The sequence below is a fragment of the Manihot esculenta genome, chromosome 14 (assembly GCF_001659605.2).
Source record: "Manihot esculenta cultivar AM560-2 chromosome 14, M.esculenta_v8, whole genome shotgun sequence".
In the NCBI taxonomy this organism is placed as follows: Eukaryota; Viridiplantae; Streptophyta; class Magnoliopsida; order Malpighiales; family Euphorbiaceae; genus Manihot; species Manihot esculenta.
In genome coordinates, this window is record NC_035174.2 from 26,357,921 (window position 1) to 26,378,606 (window position 20,686).

General features: G+C 38.4%; 2 protein-coding genes across 2 annotated transcripts; both read right to left on the reverse strand.

Annotated features, from left to right (window-relative positions):
- Positions 1 to 8,477: 8,477 nt before the first annotated feature.
- LOC122721810 (G-type lectin S-receptor-like serine/threonine-protein kinase RKS1) lies at positions 8,478 to 11,910 on the reverse strand. Its single transcript, XM_043950738.1, has 7 exons — positions 10,624 to 11,910; positions 10,396 to 10,530; positions 10,071 to 10,273; positions 9,529 to 9,739; positions 9,168 to 9,408; positions 8,870 to 9,020; positions 8,478 to 8,765 (listed from the first exon to the last, which is right to left on the reverse strand). The coding sequence occupies exons 1-7, from the start codon at positions 11,894 to 11,896 to the stop codon at positions 8,478 to 8,480; spliced, it is 2,502 nt and encodes an 833-aa protein (XP_043806673.1). The 5' UTR covers positions 11,897 to 11,910.
- A 4,902-nt stretch (positions 11,911 to 16,812) lies between these two features.
- On the reverse strand, positions 16,813 to 17,625 carry LOC122721721 (receptor-like serine/threonine-protein kinase SD1-7). Its single transcript, XM_043950281.1, has 2 exons — positions 17,280 to 17,625; positions 16,813 to 17,191 (listed from the first exon to the last, which is right to left on the reverse strand). The coding sequence occupies exons 1-2, from the start codon at positions 17,421 to 17,423 to the stop codon at positions 16,886 to 16,888; spliced, it is 450 nt and encodes a 149-aa protein (XP_043806216.1). The 5' UTR covers positions 17,424 to 17,625; the 3' UTR covers positions 16,813 to 16,885.
- Positions 17,626 to 20,686: the final 3,061 nt, after the last annotated feature.

Below are 20,686 nucleotides of genomic sequence, written 5' to 3' on the forward strand. Positions count from 1 at the left end.
GGAGCATATCATTCTTGGGGCATATAGTGTCAGAGAATGGAATAGAGGTAGACCCCAAGAAGATAGAAGCTGTGACTAACTGGCCAAGACCCACCTCAGTGACAGAGATCAGAAGCTTCTTGGGTTTGGCTGGCTACTACAGGAGGTTCGTTCAGGACTTCTCTAAGATTGCAGCTCCTTTAACCAGATTGACTAGAAAGAATCAGAGGTTCGAGTGGACCGACCAATGTGAGGAAAGCTTTGAGGAGCTCAAGAAGAGGTTGACTTCAGCACCAGTGTTAGCTCTGCCAAACAGCAATGAGGATTTCACAGTGTTCTGTGATGCATCCAGAGTAGGCCTGGGTTGTGTGTTGATGCAGAATGGTAAGGTGATCGCTTATGCTTCTAGACAGCTGAAGAGGCATGAGTTGAATTACCCCACACACGACCTGGAAATGGCAGCAGTTATCTTTGCCCTCAAGATGTGGAGGCATTACCTCTATGGGGTAAAATGTGAGATCTTCACAGATCATAAGAGCCTGCAGCACATCTTGAACCAGAGAGAGCTGAACTTGAGGCAGAGGAGATGGGTAGAACTGTTGAGTGACTATGATTGCAAGATCCAGTACCATCCGGGTAAGGCTAATGTAGTAGCTGATGCCTTAAGCCGGAAATCACTTGGCAGTCTATCCCACATCACGGCAGAGAGGAGACCGGTGGTGAAGGAATTTTATAAACTCATCAATGAGGGTCTACTGATGGAGTTGTCTGGTACAGGTGCTTTGATTGCGCAGATGAAAGTAACACCCGTGTTTCTGGAGCAAGTGGCTCAGAAACAACATGAGGACCCAGAGTTAGTAAAGATTGCCAGGACTGTTCAGTCAGGCAAAAACAGTGAGTTCAGGTTCGATAGTAAGGGGATCCTCCGCTATGGGAATAGACTATGTGTACCAGATGACATCGGGCTAAAAGGAGACATTATGAGAGAGGCTCATAATGCAAGGTACAGTGTTCACCCTGGAGCCACCAAGATGTACCAGGATCTAAAGAGAGTGTATTGGTGGCCAGCTATGAAGAGGGAAGTGGCACAGTTCGTGTCAGCCTGCGAAATATGTCAGAGGGTGAAGCTGGAACATCAGAAGCCGGCTGGAATGCTTAACCCACTGCCGATTCCAGAGTGGAAATGGGAGAATATCGCTATGGATTTTGTAGTGGGGTTACCGGCAACATCCAACAGACTAGACTCCATATGGGTGATTGTGGACAGACTCACCAAATCTGCTCACTTCATCCCTGTTAGGAGCAACTACTCTGTGGATAAGTTAGCGCAGGTTTATGTGGATGAAGTTGTCAGGCTGCATGGGGTCCCAGTTTCTATAGTGTCAGATAGAGGGCCCCAGTTCACCTCCAGGTTTTGGCGGAGTCTGCAGAATGCTATGGGTACCAGGTTGGATTTCAGTACTGCCTTCCATCCCCAGACTGATGGACAATCAGAGAGGACCATCCAGACAATAGAGGATATGCTCAGGATGTGTGTGCTAGATTTTGGCGGTTCTTGGAGGCAACATCTACCCTTGGTAGAGTTCGCCTACAATAACAGCTATCATGCTAGCATGGGGATGGCTCCATATGAAGCTTTGTATGGGAGGAAGTGCAGGTCACCTGTTTGCTGGGAAGAGGTTGGAGAGAGGTCCTTAGCAGGGCCTGAGCTTGTAGAGATCACCAGCAGAGTGGTACCCATGATCAGAGAAAGAATCAAGACTGCTACTAGCAGGCAGAAGAGTTATGCAGACATCCGCAGGAGACAGGTAGAGTTTCAGGAGGGGGATCTAGTATTGCTCAAGGTGTCTCCAATGAAAGGGGTGGTTCGGTTCGGAAAGAAAGGTAAGTTAGCTCCACGGTACATCGGGCCCTTTGAGGTCTTGCAAAAAGTTGGGAATGTATCGTACAAGCTGGACTTGCCTGCTTCTATGGAGAGAATCCATCCGGTTTTCCATGTTTCCATGTTGAGGAAGTTCGTGTCAGATCCGGGCAAGGTTCTTAGTGAGCCTGATGTGGAGATCCAAGAGGATCTCACTTATGTTGAACAACCAGTGCGGATTCTTGACACTCAGATCAAAAAGCTAAGGAACAAGGAAATCCCGATGGTGAAAGTCCTTTGGAACCACCACAATATGGAAGAATGTACTTGGGAGACACGGGAGTCCATGCTCCAGCAATATCCCTATCTTTTTTAAGGTTAGTCTCTATGTGTTTTATATGTATGTTATGTTGTTTTGCTATGCATGTACTAGTTGAGGAACATTCGGGGACGAATGTTCTTAAGGGGGGGAGAATGTAATACCCGGCTAGACTCCGGTATCGGAATTCCTACCGTCCGGTGGAATTTGGGTGTCGGAAACCTCTAGAAGGGTAAAAGCATGTTTTTATAAAATGTTTTCATGTATTTTAATGTTTTAAGTATGATTTTAAATAAGTTTTTGCATGAAAATTCTTTAAGGAAAAACCCAGGTTCGGCCGCCGAAACTCACTTTCGGCCGCCGAACATGCATGGACTTTGGGAGGCACGTTAGGCCCCCGAAAGTCTAAGTGAGGGAAGTGCAGGTTCGGCCGCCGAACCTTATGTTCGGCCGCCGAACATTGCATGGATGCGGAGGCACATTCGGCCCCCGAACGTGGCCTGGCCAGCCACTATAAAAGGGTCCCCTTGGTCCGCACGGGCGAGCTTTTTCTCTCCCATTGTCGGCCAAGGTGAGTCTCCACCGTTCCTCCCTCGATCTTGAGTGTTTCCTTTAGATCTTTCATGGTTTTAACAAGTCTTCATCTTGCTTTGAAGTTTTTAAGCTTTTGAAACGAGTTTTGAGCAAGTTTTGAACTTGGAGACCCAAGGAGCTCAATCTCTCCCAACTCCAAGTTAGATCGCCTCCACTCTCGATCTTCAAGAGGTAAGAGTCGATCTCTAGCTTACATTATGTTTTAAACAAGTTTTAAGTAAGATCTATGGGTAGAAATGCATGTTAGGACATATGTTGAGTTTATTGGTTTTGATGATGTTTGAACAATGTAGCTTGATTGTGTGTGAATGAAGTGTTGTAGATGGGGTATATGCATGTTTGAGGCCCCTAGGAACTTGTACGCATGCTTTGGTTGAAAAATATGCATGATTTATAGATTTGGAGGCGAAATGTGCAAAGGGAGCCAAGTTTCTGCCCTTTGGCAGAAACCAGGTTCGGCAGCCGAAGGTACTTTCGGCCGCCGAACATGGCTGGGGAGGCAGGCCTTTCGGCTGCCGAAGTTGCCCCCGAAAAGAGACTTTCGTCTCTGTCTGGCACTTTCGGCCGCCGAAGGTGCCGCCGAACCTAGCTGAGTTTCGTCTCTGTCCAGGACTTTCGGCCGCCGAAGGTGCCGCCGAAGGTGCCCTGTTCAGCCAGTTCATGCATATTTTCTGTGATGTTTTCAGGATGTTTTAGGGGGTTTTTGGGGGATATATATTAGAGTTATGTTTATATATGTTGGTCCCTCATTGGAGTCCACCTGTGTAGGTTCGGACCCGAGGAACCAAGGACCCCAGCAGTGAGCCAGCTGCTGAGAGTTTGACAGAGTCAGCCAGAGGTGAGTGGAACTATACTTAACCTTTTAAATTAATAAAGTGAATGTTTTATCATGTTTCATGCATCATGACTATAATATAGGTTGTTTGCATTAGAATCACGAATATGCTACATTGCATTATTATATTGTGGTTGATGAGGAGGGACATTGCACGACTCACTAGTCCTGTGTACGAAGTCCTGTGGTGCCCATAATAGGGCCGGGCAATAGCTCCGATATACGAAGTCCTGTGGTGCCCATAATAGGGCCGGGCAATACGAAGTCCTGTGGTGCCCATAATAGGGCCGGGCATGGAGCTGAGGAATTTTTGAGTCAGTCCGTCCATGATGTGAAATGTTTGTGCAGTGACGCATTTCATGATAGCATGTTTTAAATATTCTTTTTATAGTTCTACTCACTGGGCATCTAGCTCACCCCTCTCCCCTAACCCCCAGGTTTGCAGGTACGGGATTGATAGAGAAGCAAAGAAGAGAAAAGTCATATGTATGTAATAGTAGAGTTTGTGGACATGACCATGATAAGAATGTAATGTAGAGTTTTGAACAGTTGTGTAATTATGTTATTGAGGATAGAGTTGTGCTTGACCATAGTATATGTTAATCCCTTGGTATGTACATGATCTTAGTTTATGATGTATATGTGAACCAACTCAACACAGGATATATATATTGCCATTGAGGCTTTGATGAAATCCCACAGAGGGATTAATGTTTATGTATATGATGAACATAGTGCATGCACAGGTTGAGTTTGGTGAATGAAGAAAAAGAAAAGTTTTAATTTTTATGTATGATGGTTGATCATGTATGGGATTAAGCAGGTTTACAGGTATATGTTAGGCTTGCTACGGGTCCCGGCGGCCTTATGCCGATCTGGATCCTAGCGCCGGTAGCGGTCCGGATTTCCGGGGCGTTACAAAACTCATGTACAAAGGGATTATCCAACTCGGGCCAAGCACAATACTAAAACTCTGAACATATTACATAATATCATTTTGTAAAACAACTCTTTTACATCATTACATAAACTTACATTACATCATGTCCAATACTATTCTATTACATATCAAAACCATAGCCATAGCGTGGTGACTTCCTGAACTATCTCTGACCCTGCGAACCTAGGGTTAGGGGAGAGGGGTGAGCTATAAAGCCCAGTGAGCAGAACTAATAAAAACAGTTTATAATATCATATGCTTTCATGACATGCATCACATCACAAACAATACACATCAAGGATGAATTTGTCACCAATAGCCCTCTACATATCGTAAAATGTCCAATTATATCAGGGGTGATGAGGCCACACCTAGTATTCGCTTACTTAACTCATATCATAACATGTCCAACTACACCAGGGGCGATTAGGCCTCACCTAGTGTTCACTTACATTTAACATAGTGCCAGGGGCGACCTGGTCTTTCTATCTCATATCATACCATGGCATATCATATCATATCATGTCGTACTGAGGGCTAGAGGATCATTCAAGATTTATCCACATCAATAACATCTTATGCAATGCATCATATTCGTGAATACTAGTGCAATACAACCTACTACATATCATGGCATTTTATGATGCATGGATCATGCTAAAACATTCATTAACTTTAAAACAGAGTTCTGTTCCACTCACCTCTGGCAGACGCTGGACTGACTCTGCAACTGCTAACACTGATGGCCTCCTCGGTCCCTCGGGTCCGATCCTACACAGGTGGACTCAAATGAGGTGCCAAACACACTCTAAACAACTCTTAAACAACTCCCCATAAACCCCCTAAAACATCATAGAAACATGCATAGAAAACACCCAAGAAAAGGCTGGACAGGGCACTTTCGGTGGCACTTTCGGCGGCCGAAGGTCCCTTCTAGAAGCGAAAGTCGTGTAGGTTCGGCAGCAAGTTCGGCGGCCGAACCCTCACTCTACAGATGAAAGTCAAGCACTTTCGGCAGCCGAACATCACCTTCGGCGGCCGAAAGTCTGCTCCAGCTTCGAAACACAACTTTCGGGGGCAAGGTTTGGCAGCCAATCCATGCATCCATAGGCAGGTTCGGCGGCCGAAACCACCTTCGGCGGCCGAACCTGAGTTCGTCCAGAACTCAGCCTCATGCACCAACAGCCTCCCAAACCATTTCAAACACCCCAAAACAAGCACCCAACTTCTCAACACATGCACAAACTCTTAACCATGCACAAAGGAGCTTAACAACTTGATTAAACTCCAAAAATAACATCAAAAGCATACATAGATAGCTTATGACCCACATAGGCCAAAACCATCAAAACCACCCATACTCTCACTTGCTCTTTCCCAATCATGCATACACTCTCCCACATGCATAAACTAGCTCAAACCTTCAACATAATATCACATAAACACACATTGGGCACAAAACCCACATAAACCCTACCATGCATATCTACCCATACTCAACCATCAAAACATCATTAAACTTACTAAAACTTCATTAAAACAGTAGGGAAGCAAGGATCTACACTTACCTCTTGAAGATCAAGGGGTGGTGCGATCCCTAACTCGGAGGTGTGGAGAATCCAAGCTTCAAAAGCCTCCAAGCTCCAAAACTCCCTTTTAAGCTTCAAAACTTCAAAACCAGGGTAGATCTCATGAAAACTTGAAGGATGGGTAGAGAAAAACATGAAAACGACTAAAGGAGGACCAAGACTTACCTTAGCTCGAGAATTGGGAGAAAACTCGCCCATTTCTGATCTGAGGGCTCTTTATAGTTGGCCTGCTGAACCACCTTCGGCAGCCTAACGTGCCCCCTAAACTCATGCATGTTCAGCGGCCGAACCTTGGCTCGTTCAAACAAGGCTTTCGGAGGCCAAAGGCACTCCCAAAACCTTCCCATGTTCGGCGGCCAAACCTCACTTTCGGCGGCCGAACCTGGCAAATACCTCCTTGGTCTTTTCTTTTCAAAAACTCAATTCTTTTTCAATTAAAATCATGAAATCAGTAAAAATATTTTGGAAAACACATTTTAACCCTCTAGAATACTTTGGCATCATTAAAATTTCAGATTTCAACGGAGATTCCGCCGGAAGGTAGGGATTCCGATGCCGGAATCTAGCCGGATATTAAGTTCTCCAAGAAGGTAGAACTCGATCCAACCTTAAGTCTTCAGCCTCCAAAACCTCTCCAAAGCATGCATAACTCACCAACAAGCTCTCAAACACATGCATATACCCTTCTCCATACATATAGGGGCTTTAGAACTAGCTTAAACCCCAAAAACAATACAAATACACACATATGGCTTATGATCAACATAAACCATACCCATGCAAACCATGCAAAACCAATGCAAAACTCACTTAAAACCCTTCAAAACATACTTAAAACATAAGAAAAAGTGAGGATCTATGCTCACCTCTTGAAGATCGAGAGGATTGATGGTCTTAACTTGGAGATGCAAGGAAAAACAGATCTAGAACCTTCAAGCCTCACAACTTAGCTTCTTTGCTCAAAAACTTCAAAACCAACATGAAAACAACTTAAAACTTGCTTAACTTGAAAGAAAACCAAGAAATCACCCAAGGAAGAGTAAGAACTCACCTATACCCGAAAAGAGAGAGAAAACTCATCTCAAATACGGATAAGGGACCCTTTTATAGGTGGTCGGTAAACTACCTTCGGCAGCCAAAACTACCTCCATAGCTGCACCACTTTCGGAAGCCGAACTTTGGCTTCGGTGGCAACGAAAGTATGCCACCTTCGGCGGCCGAAAGTGAGGTTCGGCGGCCGAATCTTACATTTCCCTCATTGGTCTTTTCTTTTCAAAACTCCAAGTTTTCTTACTCAAATCACAAAAAACATGTAAAAACATTTTGAAAAACCTTTATTTTACTCTTCTAGATAGCTCCGACATCCTTAAATTCCGGATTCCAACGGAGATTCCACTGGAAAGTAGGAATTCCGATGCCGGGGTCTAGCCGGGTATTACAATTCACCTCTCTCAAAGTCTTCCTTTGAGTCTTCGCTCTAATAAAAACTCTTGTACTGTAGCAAGGCAATAACTTTTTTACAAATAAGTTTTCTAAGTATTTGTAGATCTTTACAAGTTTAATTCACTCACTTAAACAACTATATATAGATTTTGGTGAATTATGGTGCAGACTGAAATCAGGTAGACACAAATTGAAATTAAGTATAAAAAAAATAAAGCAGAAATTAGATACCTAAATTTAAAATATTCTTAAATTAGATGTTTAATTTTAGCATTTGAAAATTTTAAACAAAAAAATAAATGAAAAATTATAATTTGGTTCTAACGCTTACTTTTTCAATACAATTTAAAATTTCTTCAAGTTCATCAGAAATCATTTAAAAATATTTAGAGCATTTGAAAATAACTTTTATCAAATAACATTGGTATATCAAACTCACTCGGTCTTACGAAGCCAAAAGAGGCAAAATCAATTTGGATTACCTATTCTAAGCTTAAACATCCAAATTTTATTAAATTAATAGGTTTATTAAGTTTTTAATATCATTTCTTTTTTGAAATGGGGATTGGAAATTCAGGGAGTAGAACTCAAAACCTCTTCTATTTACTCAGATGTACTTACCATCATGCTAAACCTGTGAGTGCTTTTAAAACTAAATTCTTTTAAAATTTATGTGTATTCCTTAATTTATGAATAATTAAGTGACAATATTTTTTTTATAATATATAATTGATCCTTGATTGATGAAGCATAAATCTAGGGGTACATTTCACCAACAGTCCCATAATTTTGATTGTGTTTTTAATTTAATATAAGAACATTAAAGCAATTTGTTCCCAATAACATCTAAAATGATATTTTTTTAATAAAGTACTTTTTTTACACCCTACCCATAACACAAAGTGGAGCCTATATTTTCAACGACTTGTAATATTAGAAATTGTTAACTCATTTACGGAATATAATTCTTTTGTTTTAGAATTACATTTTTTGAGGATAAAAGCAGGTTCATTTGGAGATGGAAGAATACTTTCACTATTCAACATCAACACAATTGCTAATATGGTTGGTCTATCCTTTGCATTTTCTTGCACACATAAGAGTCCAATTTGGATGCATCTCAAGACTTCATGAGAGAAATTTGAGTCCTTCACCAATGGATCAACTATCTCCAATGCTCTTTCTTCTTTCCACAAATTCCACACCTATACAGTTCACAGAATTAAGATATAAGGTATGAACTATCAACATAAACTGTATGTATATATAATTTGGAGTATAGGATATAAAAAGCTTCTTTACAACTTACATGTCCTATTAAGGTAAGGCAGGAACCCTCTTGATGGAAACTATTATTCTGCTTCCCTGTAATGATTTCTAATAATATTACCCCAAAACTAAAGATATCGGATTTTTCTGAAAATTTTCCGAAAATCACGTACTCTGGTGACATATAGCCGCTACATATAAATAAAAAAAGAAAATTATATGGACCATTCTAAAAAACACCAAAAATGACCGTATTAGTCATTCTAATTCAATTAATTTTTGACGTCAAATAAGATGATATGTTTTTAGCAAGATATTATATGTGCATGTGTACTTACAATGTTCCAACTACTCTCCTTGTCTTCTCCTCCTGTATTTGGTCTATTTTGAAGATTCTAGCCATGCCAAAATCTGAAATTTTTGGGTTCATATTTCCATCTAGTAGAATATTACTAGATTTTAAATCCCTGTGGATAATTTTCAATCTTGAGTCTTGATGAAGATATAAAATCCCACGAGCAATTCCAACAATAATATCAAATCGCTTTCTCCAATCCAAAATTGACCTATTTCTTTCATCTACAAAAGCAAAAAAAGAAAATTGATTTGTTCCATTTAAATTGTTGTTTGTTTATGTAAATTGAAATAGATAAAATGAAACAACTATTAGAAAATGGGTAGGATATATGTAGGACTTACCGAAAAGAAGGGAGTCCAAGCTTTTGTTTGGCAAGTATTCATAAACTAACATTGGTTCTTCTCCTTGAATACAACATCCTAGAAGTTTCACAAGGTTCTTATGCTGAAGCTTTGCAATCAGCATAACTTCATTCTTGAATTCTTCTATTCCCTGTCTTGAACTTTTTGATAGCTTTTTAATGGCTACCTCCTGCCCATTAGACAATTGACCCTATAATCATAGCTAGAAGAGTAAATTTACCCCGAGTAATCAATTTAAAATCTGATAATTACTATAGGAGTTTGGTGTACTATATAATCAAGCAAAGATAGTGCACTCAACCGATAATAATAGAAAACATTAATAATTTTATTAAAGTATAAAAATTTAGAAAATTTAAACTTGCCTTAATGTCGTTGTAAGAGCACCTTAAAGCGATGTGGGTTTTGTTAATTAAATTTTTGCTCTACTAATTTTATATTATTATCGATTGAGATGAGATGGTATTGAATTCAAAAGCATAAATAAAATTAAAACTTTTGCATAGGAGCTATATATATACCTTATAAACCAAGCCAAATCCACCTTGACCTAATTTGTTAGATGGGGAGAAATTATTAGTTGCAGCAAGCATCATGCCCATATCAAAAAATGCAATGTGTGGATAACTCGTACTATCTCCAACTTCATTGGCCACTATAGTTTCCTTTTGGTAATATGAATCGCCAATTTTGTGCAGTAGACTTTCATTCCACTTGTTTCTCGCTGTCAAAATTAAGAAAAAAAAAAAAAAAGATTTTGGTTCTATCATCAGTAAAATATATATATATATATATATATATATATATATATATATATATATATATATATATTTTCTTAATTCTTACCCCTTCTTTTCTTCCTCTTGTGCCATAAATATGCAAATATGATAATGATAAGCCAGGCTGAAACTACAGATACTACTAAGATGGCTTGCGTATCCTTCCTTTCAAGAAAACCCATTGATTGCCGCTTGATTTCAGCTACAAAAATGATTGAAACAATTTAGAAGACAAAGGCATAACATGCAAAATGAAATGGTTTTGTTTAAGTAGTCTAGAGAAAGAATAAAGTACCTAATTCAAGTGAATCAACTCGAACATAAAGATCATATCCCTCGTCCACAAACTCTACAACGTCTATTAGTTCTCCAAACCAAGCCAAACAACCCGTAGTCCCTCTTTCAAGAATGTCTATGCTTGCATATGCAGTACATGAACAATCCCTTTTGCATTCCTTTTCACAATCTATGGGACTCATGTTCATGGCAACCCAAACTGCTACAGAAGTATCAGGAACCTTAACGTCTTCCAGTTTCACAAACCCTTCTCCACTTCCGCACAGTGAAGAAGACTCTAATCGCTTCCTGACACACCCACCTGATGCATCCTTCAGAATATTCCAGTCCCTTGGAGATTTCGGTTCGTACCCAGGTAAACAATCGCATTCAAATCTAAGATTTAATCTGTGAGGATTACATTTAGCATTAGTACCACAATGTGCATATGTATCACATTGATATTTTGGTCCTGACCAGCAATTTTTCCATTCACCATCCTTTTCATGCCATATCTGGTGTAGCATCGCTCCTGAATAATCTAAGACTACCCTAGTAATAACAGAAGCATCGATAATAGAGAAGGAGGTGAAAATTTCATCTTCATTGTTGATGAAAGTAAAATTTACAGAATCCGCATAACCTTTCAATGGCCATGGCATGCTTCGCCAATAACGGGTTGTGCCCTTGGAGAGAAAGACTTGCGGTGATCCTGTTGGGTCGATCTCAACCAAGTAGTCTCCAGTTGCTGGGTCATCTTGTGATCTCCATGAACTTAGGGACCTGCTCAAACCTGTCCTTTGATTCAAGCCAATCTTCAGTCCTGGAAGGTGAGTATCTGTAGGATAGTCAAAGCTTTGCCATAGAATTGTTTTGCTTCTGTCTTCAACCAACACCAAATTTCCTGAATCCAAGAGTTGAGCTACACAAGTGTCCGTCACTTTCATTGTGATATTTGTAGACCACACTGAAAATCTCATGTCTTGGTTGCTATGGAGAACGAGATTTCCATAGGGATCAATTGATAGAACTCCAGAAGAACCATTGATTGGATTGTTTCTATTTGCTATCCATACAACTGTTTGCAGTTTTACTTGATTGAACCAGATTCCAAGATATCTGAACTTGGAACTAGCAGGGCTGAAAAACCCAAGTGCAAAACTATTTCCCTTGGAGATTATAAGGTCCCCATCTTGAATGGTTTGGTTTATGGTTAAGGTGTCTTTGGAAGAACAAAACACCATATGGAGGATGAGTAGAAAAAATTGCAGAAACAGCTTTTCAAAACCCATATTGCTGGAGATGTTTTACAAGTTGAGCACTGGGAAGTTTTATTACTTTTTGCTAAATATATAATTATGATAATAAGATGTGAATAGGGTGAGCAGTATTCGGTTCAAATTGAAAAAATTGATCGAATCGAATTGATTTGAAAATTTGGTTCGATTTTTTATATATTTTGATTTGATTCGATTTTTAATTTCAGAAATTTCGATTATTTCGGTTCGGTTCGATTTTGATTAAAAAAAACCGAAAAAACTGAATCGAACCGATAAGTGATAATAATATATTTTTTCAATAATATAGAGAAATTAAATCATATTAAGATTAAAATATTTTAATTAAATTTTAAAATATTAAAAATAAAGTGTAAAATATAAAAAAATTATTAAAAATCGAAACCGATCAAACCGAACCGAATCAGACCGGTTCGGTTCGATTCGGTTTCTTATCAAAATCGGTTCGGTTCGGATTTCATAAACACTAAAATTTTAGTTTTTGATTTATTCGGTTCGGTTCGATTTTAAACCGAATTGACCGAATGCTTATCCCTAAATGTGAAAAGAAGACCGATTCCTAGAATCTTTTCTAAATACATTTTGACTATTTTTGCCGATGGAAAGTGATTTTAGTTTTGACGATCTCATATAATACTTTGAACATGGAAATTGGAAATTTGAATACAGCAGTGCTAGAATTTAACACAACTCTGTTTTCTGTTTAAAGACTTGTATTATTAAAATTTAAAATAATTAAATTATTTAATACATATAAAATAAAAAATTAGATTAGGTCTAGGCGAGTTCAGGACCCACTTGCGACACCCTCCATTTTTCTCTGGTCTCTGAATATGTTATTTCTCTGTATTCATTCTCTTATTCTTTTATTTAAGATGTTGATTTAAATATCAAAGAATTTATTCATACTCAATCACCCAATATTTCTATTTGCGTGTAACATAAGCAAGTATATTTTTGCTTAAACTTTGATGAATAAATTATTATAAAATTATTTTATATATATTTGCTTAGAAGACTGAATTCACAATGTCACTCGCATTTCAGCCAACAAATATTTATTTATTTATTAAAATCAAGCCTGAAACATTGAAATAACTTATAAGTCTATTTTAAATATAGAGAATTTGGTTAGTTCGGTTTAAAATTCAATTAAATTGTAAAATTAAAAATTAAAATTTTAGTTTTAAAAATCGAATCCAATTAATTTTAGATAGAAATCGATTTGAATTGAATCGGTCTGATTTAATTTTATTTGATTCGATTTAATTGGTTGAAATTTTTAGTCAATTTTTTTTACATATTATTTTTAATATTTTAAATTTTAATTGAAAATTTTCAACTTTGATTATGGTCTAATCTCCCTAAATTATCGAAAATAATATACTATTGTTCATTAATAAATTCAGTTCAATTTTATTATTTTTTTATTAAAATAAAATCTAACCGAAATAACTAAAAAATTTTAAAAATAAAAATCGAATTGAATCGAATTGAATAGAATAAAAAATCGAATCGAATTTTTATATTAATTTCAGTTTGATTGATTTTGCTCGGTCCTAATCTATTTTTGATGAGACTATTTACTATTTATTTTAATATCAGTATGACCTTTGAATAATTATCTATGACAATAAGAAAACAACTAATTGAAACAGATCAAAGCTCTCATATGGACTTTTCTCCAAATATATTTTCAATGGAGTTGGTTTCAAAATTGACGCTTGAATAACGTTATTTAGAACATGGAAAGTTGAATATAATATTGCTTAATTATTCATCCACTAAATTCTAAAAAAAAAAAAAAAAACAATTCAAACGTTGGAATGTAACACTTCTATTTTTAACTTTCTACAATGGCTCTGTTCGGCAATATTTTTAAAGTAGTGTTCAGCATTTTAACTCGGTCAAAATACTATTATTTAGTAATTAAGAGAGTGGTTTATGAAAAAATTACTTCTTGTAATGTTTCATTAACTGCAACTACAATCGCTACTATTATCGAATAAGATCAATTAAACCTTTTTAAAATAAAATATTTTTATACGTATTAGATTGTTGATATGATTAGTAGTTATGATTAACAATTGTTGCTGTTAATTGATTGTTGATGCTAATTGCTTATATTAGCTAAATTATGATAATTGGGATGGCCTAGTGATTTGGACTTTGATACCATAAATAACTTGAGGATAAATGTATGTTTTCATATATTGTGATGAGTACAACGGAAGTTATTTATATAAAAAGTTATAACAATTCAGTAGAGATACAACAATTCAATCAAGAAGACTCAATGTTAACAAAAGTATCACATGGGAAATTAAATATCAAATCAGTATCCTCCGCATCAAATTTTATTTTTTGGTCTGAATTTACTTCTAAATTATCATTAAAAACCACATAAGTCTAAATAAGACTAAATAGATTATGGAGACTATAGCTCATATTATTAGATCTTAATAAGTGATAGCATTATTTGTTTTTTAATAATAATTTATGGATAAATTTAAATCGAAAAATAAAAATTATTATTTTTAACATCTATTATATAGTTCTGAAATAAATTTAACATTTCAGCCATAAAATATAGTTATAAAGTAATTGGTTTGAAAAACTTGATTCATTATGACATTTCCGCCAACAAATATTTATTTAATTTATTTATAGAAAATTTAGCTTCGAAAACAAATAACTTGACTCGCTCCGTCTTAAATTTTTAAATTATACCCATCTTGAACCCATTAAATTTTATTTAAATAGTAAGAGATGTTTTAAGAAGTTATTTAGAAATAAGATAAAATTAAATAGGGTTATAATAGTTAATTTATATATTATTATAGTGTAAAAAAGAAAAGTGGACAATAATTTTGAGATATCTAAAAAAGAAAAGATAGACAAAAATTATGAGACGGAGAGAGTATTTGTTTTAATATCAGTTGGACATCTAAATAATTAACTAAGGAAATAAGAACAAAATTAATTAAAAAAAAAAGTCTCTTACACTTTTCTCAAAATATATTTTGACTATACATATATAGTTACCAATGGAAATTGTGGTTTCAAAATGATAGAGAATGATGGAGCTTTAATTTCTTTTTTTTTTCCTTGCTTGAATTTCATATTCCTATTTAATTTTATGGCCAGATCATATGACTCGGTGTCGGTACCATTTTACAAAATGGGCAAGTTATTTTATGGTCAGCAGTTAGATCAATGATCAGGTGCTATGATCGGGGTGTTGATCCCTTAGCAATTATTATTAATTTAAATTTGGATGAGCAATGGATGGAGGAGGGTTATGGATGAGTACCAATCATACAAGCACGCAAAGATAAGAAAGATATAAGAGAAAATGTTTTCATTAAAACTCAGAAGATTACAATGGAGGGATAACTTCATGAGTCTCTATTACATCAGCATTCCCTATATCTATTACATTTTCTGCAGGGACTCGATCGATATCATCAATCCTCTCCTCTTCTTGCTCGTCCTCACCCTCCTCCTCCTCTGGAAGGATATCATCTATCCAAGCAAAATTTTCAGAAGAAAACCGTTTTACCAACTCTTTCTTAACTGAGTCTTGACCCTCGACGAACATTTCTCCTCCCTGAGCCATCGTCTCTTAAAGCTCAGTCTCTAATTCAAAAATTCTGTTGGAGGCGGCCGATTCTCCTTAACTTCAGACTGCATCTCCTGGACTTGACACTGAAGCATGACCACTTTATTCTCAGCACACTTAGCCCGATTTTCAAGGGCAAGTTTGGAAGCATTAGCTTCACCCAGATTTGCCTAGAGTTTGTTTACTAACTCTAGAGTCTCTCTCATTGTGCCTTCCACTTTGACAACCCGAGTCTTCAGCCTCGAGCATTCCTCTGCCAAAAGTCTCTTGTCCATTTCTTGAGCACCAAACTCCCACCTCAGGACCTTATTACGCTCTTTAGCCATATAAGCATAGAGAGCACTCTGTAGGTCAGGATGCATAACGTTGCCAAAAAGTTTATCAGTCTTGACCTCGTTCAGGCGACGATAGACTCCGGGCCTCAGAGCATTCTCGGTTAACAGGATGGCCAAGCTGAGATCTTTAAGGAGAGAGGGCATTCGAGTTAGCACCAACTGTTGAATGCTAGGAGGCCACAAGGAATTAACCCCCACGTTCGTAGGAATGGGCTTAGTAGAAGTGGGGGCTACAGTAGAAGGCTCAGGTACTGGGATAGATGCAGAGACACCCATTGCAGAAGACTTGGGCTGCGAGTGAGCCGACTCTTCTATTATAGGATGGGGAGGAAGATGAGGAAGCATGATTATCTCTTTTGTTCGGCGAGTACGCTTGGAATGGAGACCGATTGCCCCAATGATAGCTTTGCTTTTACGGGCAGCACGCACCACTTCAGCAAATTTGATTCTTGACCCTACCATATCTATGTAAATTGAAAAGTAAGTAAGGTAGTTTGAAATCTAAAAGAAGGTGGAAAGAAAAATACCCTGATTTTTAGCTAGAGAAGTGCTCTCCAATGATGGAGAGGTTGGGCGGGTGAGGATCTTGAGTCTGACTCGTCTGGAAATGACTCTGCCAAGACAAAATGATGTTCTTCACCGCCTTGGTAATGTCCATTTTCTGAAGGGACCTGGTTATCATTAAGAGAAAGGCTAAAGCCTCATCCTCGTTCCTCCACGGTTAGATCTTATCATTCCTCAGCTCCACCCATAGATTTTAGCTCATTTGGAGGCGTCCAAAAGCCCCGGACATTCAGTGACGGAGGACAAAAAACTTATTCTTCCATCGCTTTAATAAAGAAGGTGTCTGGTCGAACATTGTCTGGCATTTTCGCCCCATAAATAAAAAATGAAGAGTAATCTCATTCTTTTGTCAAATAATAAAATAAAAAATGAAGAAGGATCTATACAACTGACACCAAGTAATTTGAGATTAAGGCTTAATTGTTTTATTATTATTTTACAATGCTATGGATAACAATATAATCAACGGCTTACAATGTCACTAATTGTCAATTCATTCACCGAACCAAATTGTTCTTCATCTATTAATGAGTAAGAATTATTTCTAGAATTTTTAAAAACGAATGCAGGTTGTTTAGGAGAAGGAAGAGTAATTTCACTATTCAACATTACCACGACAGCTGACATGGTTGGTCTGTCCAATGCATCTTCTTGCACGCACAACAGCCCGATTTGGATGCATCTCAATACTTCATGGGGAGGATATGAATCCTTTAGGGATGAATCAATTATTTCCAACGGTCTCTCTGCTTTCCATGATTGCCATATCTATGTAGTTCATAACAATGACAAACAAAAGAAGAATAATCAACAATAGTTTGGAAGATAAAGTGTGTCAAAAGCTTATTTGACTTACATGGCCTATCAAGCTTAGGCTAGAATCCCCTTGACAAAAGCCATTGCTTTTCTTTCCTGTAATAATCTCAAATAATATGACTCCAAAATTGAACACATCAGATTTTGTTGAAAATTTTCCAAAAACCACATATTCTGGGGACATGTAGCCACTACATATGAAAGAAAAAAAAAACAAGATATAGTCATAATGCTCCTTCCAGTTTGATTGATGTGAGAAAGAATGGTATTCTTAGCAATGACTCTTTGTCACTCTTTAATGTGCAGGTATACTTACAGTGTTCCAACAATTCTGTTTGTCTTTTCTTGATTTTTGTCTCCTTTGAAAATTCTAGCTAAGCCAAAATCTGAAAAAAATTTTGGGTTCATTTCTGCATCCAACAAAATGTTGCTAGTTTTCAAATCTCTATGAATAATTTTCAAATCTCTATGAAATTTTTGGGTTCATTTTATGATGCATGAGTCATGCTAAAATCTTTTCTTTAATTTAAAAACATAGTTCAGTTCTACTCACCTCTAGTAGACGCTGGAATATCTCTGAACCAGCTAACACTGAGGGCCTCCTTGGTTCCTAGGGTCCGAACCTACACAGGTGGACTCAAATGAGGTATCGACATACTCTAGCATAACTCTAAACATTCCCCCAAAAACCCCCTAAAACATCATAAACATGCATGGAAAAAACAAGCAAAGGAAGGCTGGACAGGGGACTTTAAGCGGCAGGTTCGGCGGCCGAAGGTCCCTCCAGAGCCGAAAGTCATGCACTTTTGGAGGCAGGTTCGGCAGCCGAAAGTCCTTTCCAAAGACGAAAGTCACAACCTTCGGCGGCATGTTCGGCGGCCGAAACTCCACTCCAGAGCCGAAAGTCCTAACTTTCGGGGGCGGGTTTAGGCGGCCAAAACAACCTCCTCAAGGGGTTCGGCGGCCGAACCTTGCTTTGGCGGCCGAACCTAAGTTCTCCAAGAAGGTAGAACTCGATTCAACCTTAAGTCTCCAGCCTCCAAAACCTCTCCAAAGCATGCATAACTCACCAACAAGCTCTCAAACACATGCATATACCCTTCTCCATACATATAGGGGCTTTAGAACTAGCTTAAACCCCAAAAACAATACAAATACACACATATGGCTTATGATCAACATAAACCCTACCCATGCAAACCATGCAAAACCTATGCAAAACTCACTTAAAACCCTTCAAAACATACTTAAAATATAAGGAGAGGTGAGGATCTATGCTTACTGTAACGACCCCAAAAAGGACCGTCACCGGCGCTAGGATTCAGGTCGGCTTAAGGCCGCCAGAACCCGTAGCAAGCCTGCTATATTCTCTGTGTACCTGTAAACCTCATACATGATCATACATTTTCAGTGAAAATAAAACTCTTTTCTGAACCAAGGCTCAACCTGTGCATGCACTATCTCTGTACTCTGTACTCATGTACTCTGTACTCTATATCCCTGACTAGAGCTTGCTCTAGATGGGTTAACTCATACCTGTTAAGCCTGGTTTTCACATACAGGAAAACATATATACATATACAGATCATGTACACAACATACATCACTAGGTCAAGCAACAACTATTACATCTCTTTAATATTACATGTCCACTCTACGCTATTACAGATTTCTTTACTCTTCCTGTACTCTGCTGGACTGTCCCTGTACACTGTACACTGAACCTGCAAAACTGGGGTTAAGGGAGTGGGATGAGCTCTATAGCCCAGTGAGTAGAACAGTAAAACATCTCAGTAAAATATGATCTCATGGAATGCACCATATCACAGACAAGCCACATCAAGAGTAAACCTGTCACCACATAGTCCCAGTAACTCTGTGCCAGGGCGTAGAATCGAGCACCTGGTCTTCCTGTCATATATGTATATGTGTATATAACACCTGTGAACTTACCATTGCCAGGGCGTAGTCAAAGGCTCCTGGTCTTTGCTATATACCTGCCAGGGCGTAGTCAAAGGCTCCTGGTCTTTGCTATACGTGCCAGGGCGTAGTCAAAGGCTCCTGGACTTCCTGTCTGTGACTATTGGATCATTCAGCATTTACTCACATCATCAAATAACAATGCAATGCAACATATTCATGTATACTAATGCAATCAACCTATGGCATAAACATGATGCATGAGATATGCTAAAAGCAGCTTGTGGTTCAATTAAAAATCATCAGTCTTAAGTTTAGTCCCACTCACCTCTGGCTAACTGGACTGACTGACTCTGCAGGTTCTGAATCTCTGAAGCAGTACTCACTGCTGCTCTCTCTGGTTCCTCTGGTCTGTACCTATACAGATGGACTCAAATGAGGGACCAAATATGCTTATGACCAACTCTCTTAAACTCCCCAAGAATCCCCTTACACTCACTCTAATAGTCATGCAAAGCAAGCAAAAGAAAGCTAGACAGAACACTTTCGGCGGCAGGTTCGGCGGCCGAATGTCCTCTCCAGAGACGAAACTCAAGCACCTTCGGCGGCCGAACCCTTTCGGGGGCAAGTTTCGGAGGCCACAAGGCACTCCAGAGACGAAAGTCTCTAACCTTCGGCGGCACCTTCGGCGGCCGAATCCCCCAAACAGAGCCGAACATGCACAAGCTCGCGGGGGCAAGCTATGGCAGCCTACGCCACCATGCAAGAGGTTCGGCGGCCGAATGAACCTTCGGCTGCCGAACCTGAGTTCATCCAGAACTCAGTTTCAACGGCAAACCATCTCCTTCTTTTCTTCAACGTCTCAAACCATGCAAACGTCACCTCCTCAACATACATATACTCATGTATATGATCACAGGGGTCCAAAACTAGCTAATAACCCCAAACAAAACAAACCTAACACATAAACATATATACATGCATAACTCATCAAAAACACTACTTCTCACTTAAACATGCATCTCTCTCCCTTAACTCCCATAAAACCTTCAGAAAACACACATAAACAGGGTTTTAGATCTTCCCTCACCTCTATAAATAGGAAGATGCACGTACTGAACAAGGGAAACGGATCAACTCTTCTTTACCCTCACAAACTCGTCAAAGCTCACTTTTTGCTTCAAACCCTTCAAAACTTGGTAAATGAGCAAACTCCTACATGAGCTGCTCAAAACACTTGCAGATGAGTCATAGAAGACGTGGCTAATTCATGGCAAGAATCTGAGGCTAACATCTGTCAAAAGCCATGACTCAGCTGGCTGGCCTACTCATCGTCGGCTGCCCAATCACATGCAAGACCATGCAACGTTCGGGGGCCAAACTCACCTTCGGAAGCCGAACACCTTCGGCGGCCGAACTTACTTTCGGCGGCCGAACTTGGCTCAACTGCCTTAGGTCATTTCAACTCAAAACTCACTTCCCTTATCCTTAAAACATTTAAACACATCATAACACCTAGTAAAAACA

Excerpts from the sequence above, each read along its gene's own strand:
- LOC122721721 (XM_043950281.1), bottom strand. The coding sequence starts at position 17,423 with ATGTCCCCAGAATATGTGGTTTTTGGAAAATTTTCAACAAAATCTGAT. Across the intron at positions 17,192-17,279 it reads GCCTAAGCTTGATAGGCCAT|ATATGGCAATCATGGAAAGC; the intron begins GTAAGTCAAATA and ends TGAACTACATAG.
- LOC122721810 (XM_043950738.1), bottom strand. The coding sequence starts at position 11,896 with ATGGGTTTTGAAAAGCTGTTTCTGCAATTTTTTCTACTCATCCTCCAT. Across the intron at positions 9,740-10,070 it reads GATTTGGCTTGGTTTATAAG|GGTCAATTGTCTAATGGGCA; the intron begins GTATATATATAG and ends CTATGATTATAG. Across the intron at positions 9,409-9,528 it reads CTTGGACTCCCTTCTTTTCG|ATGAAAGAAATAGGTCAATT; the intron begins GTAAGTCCTACA and ends TTGCTTTTGTAG.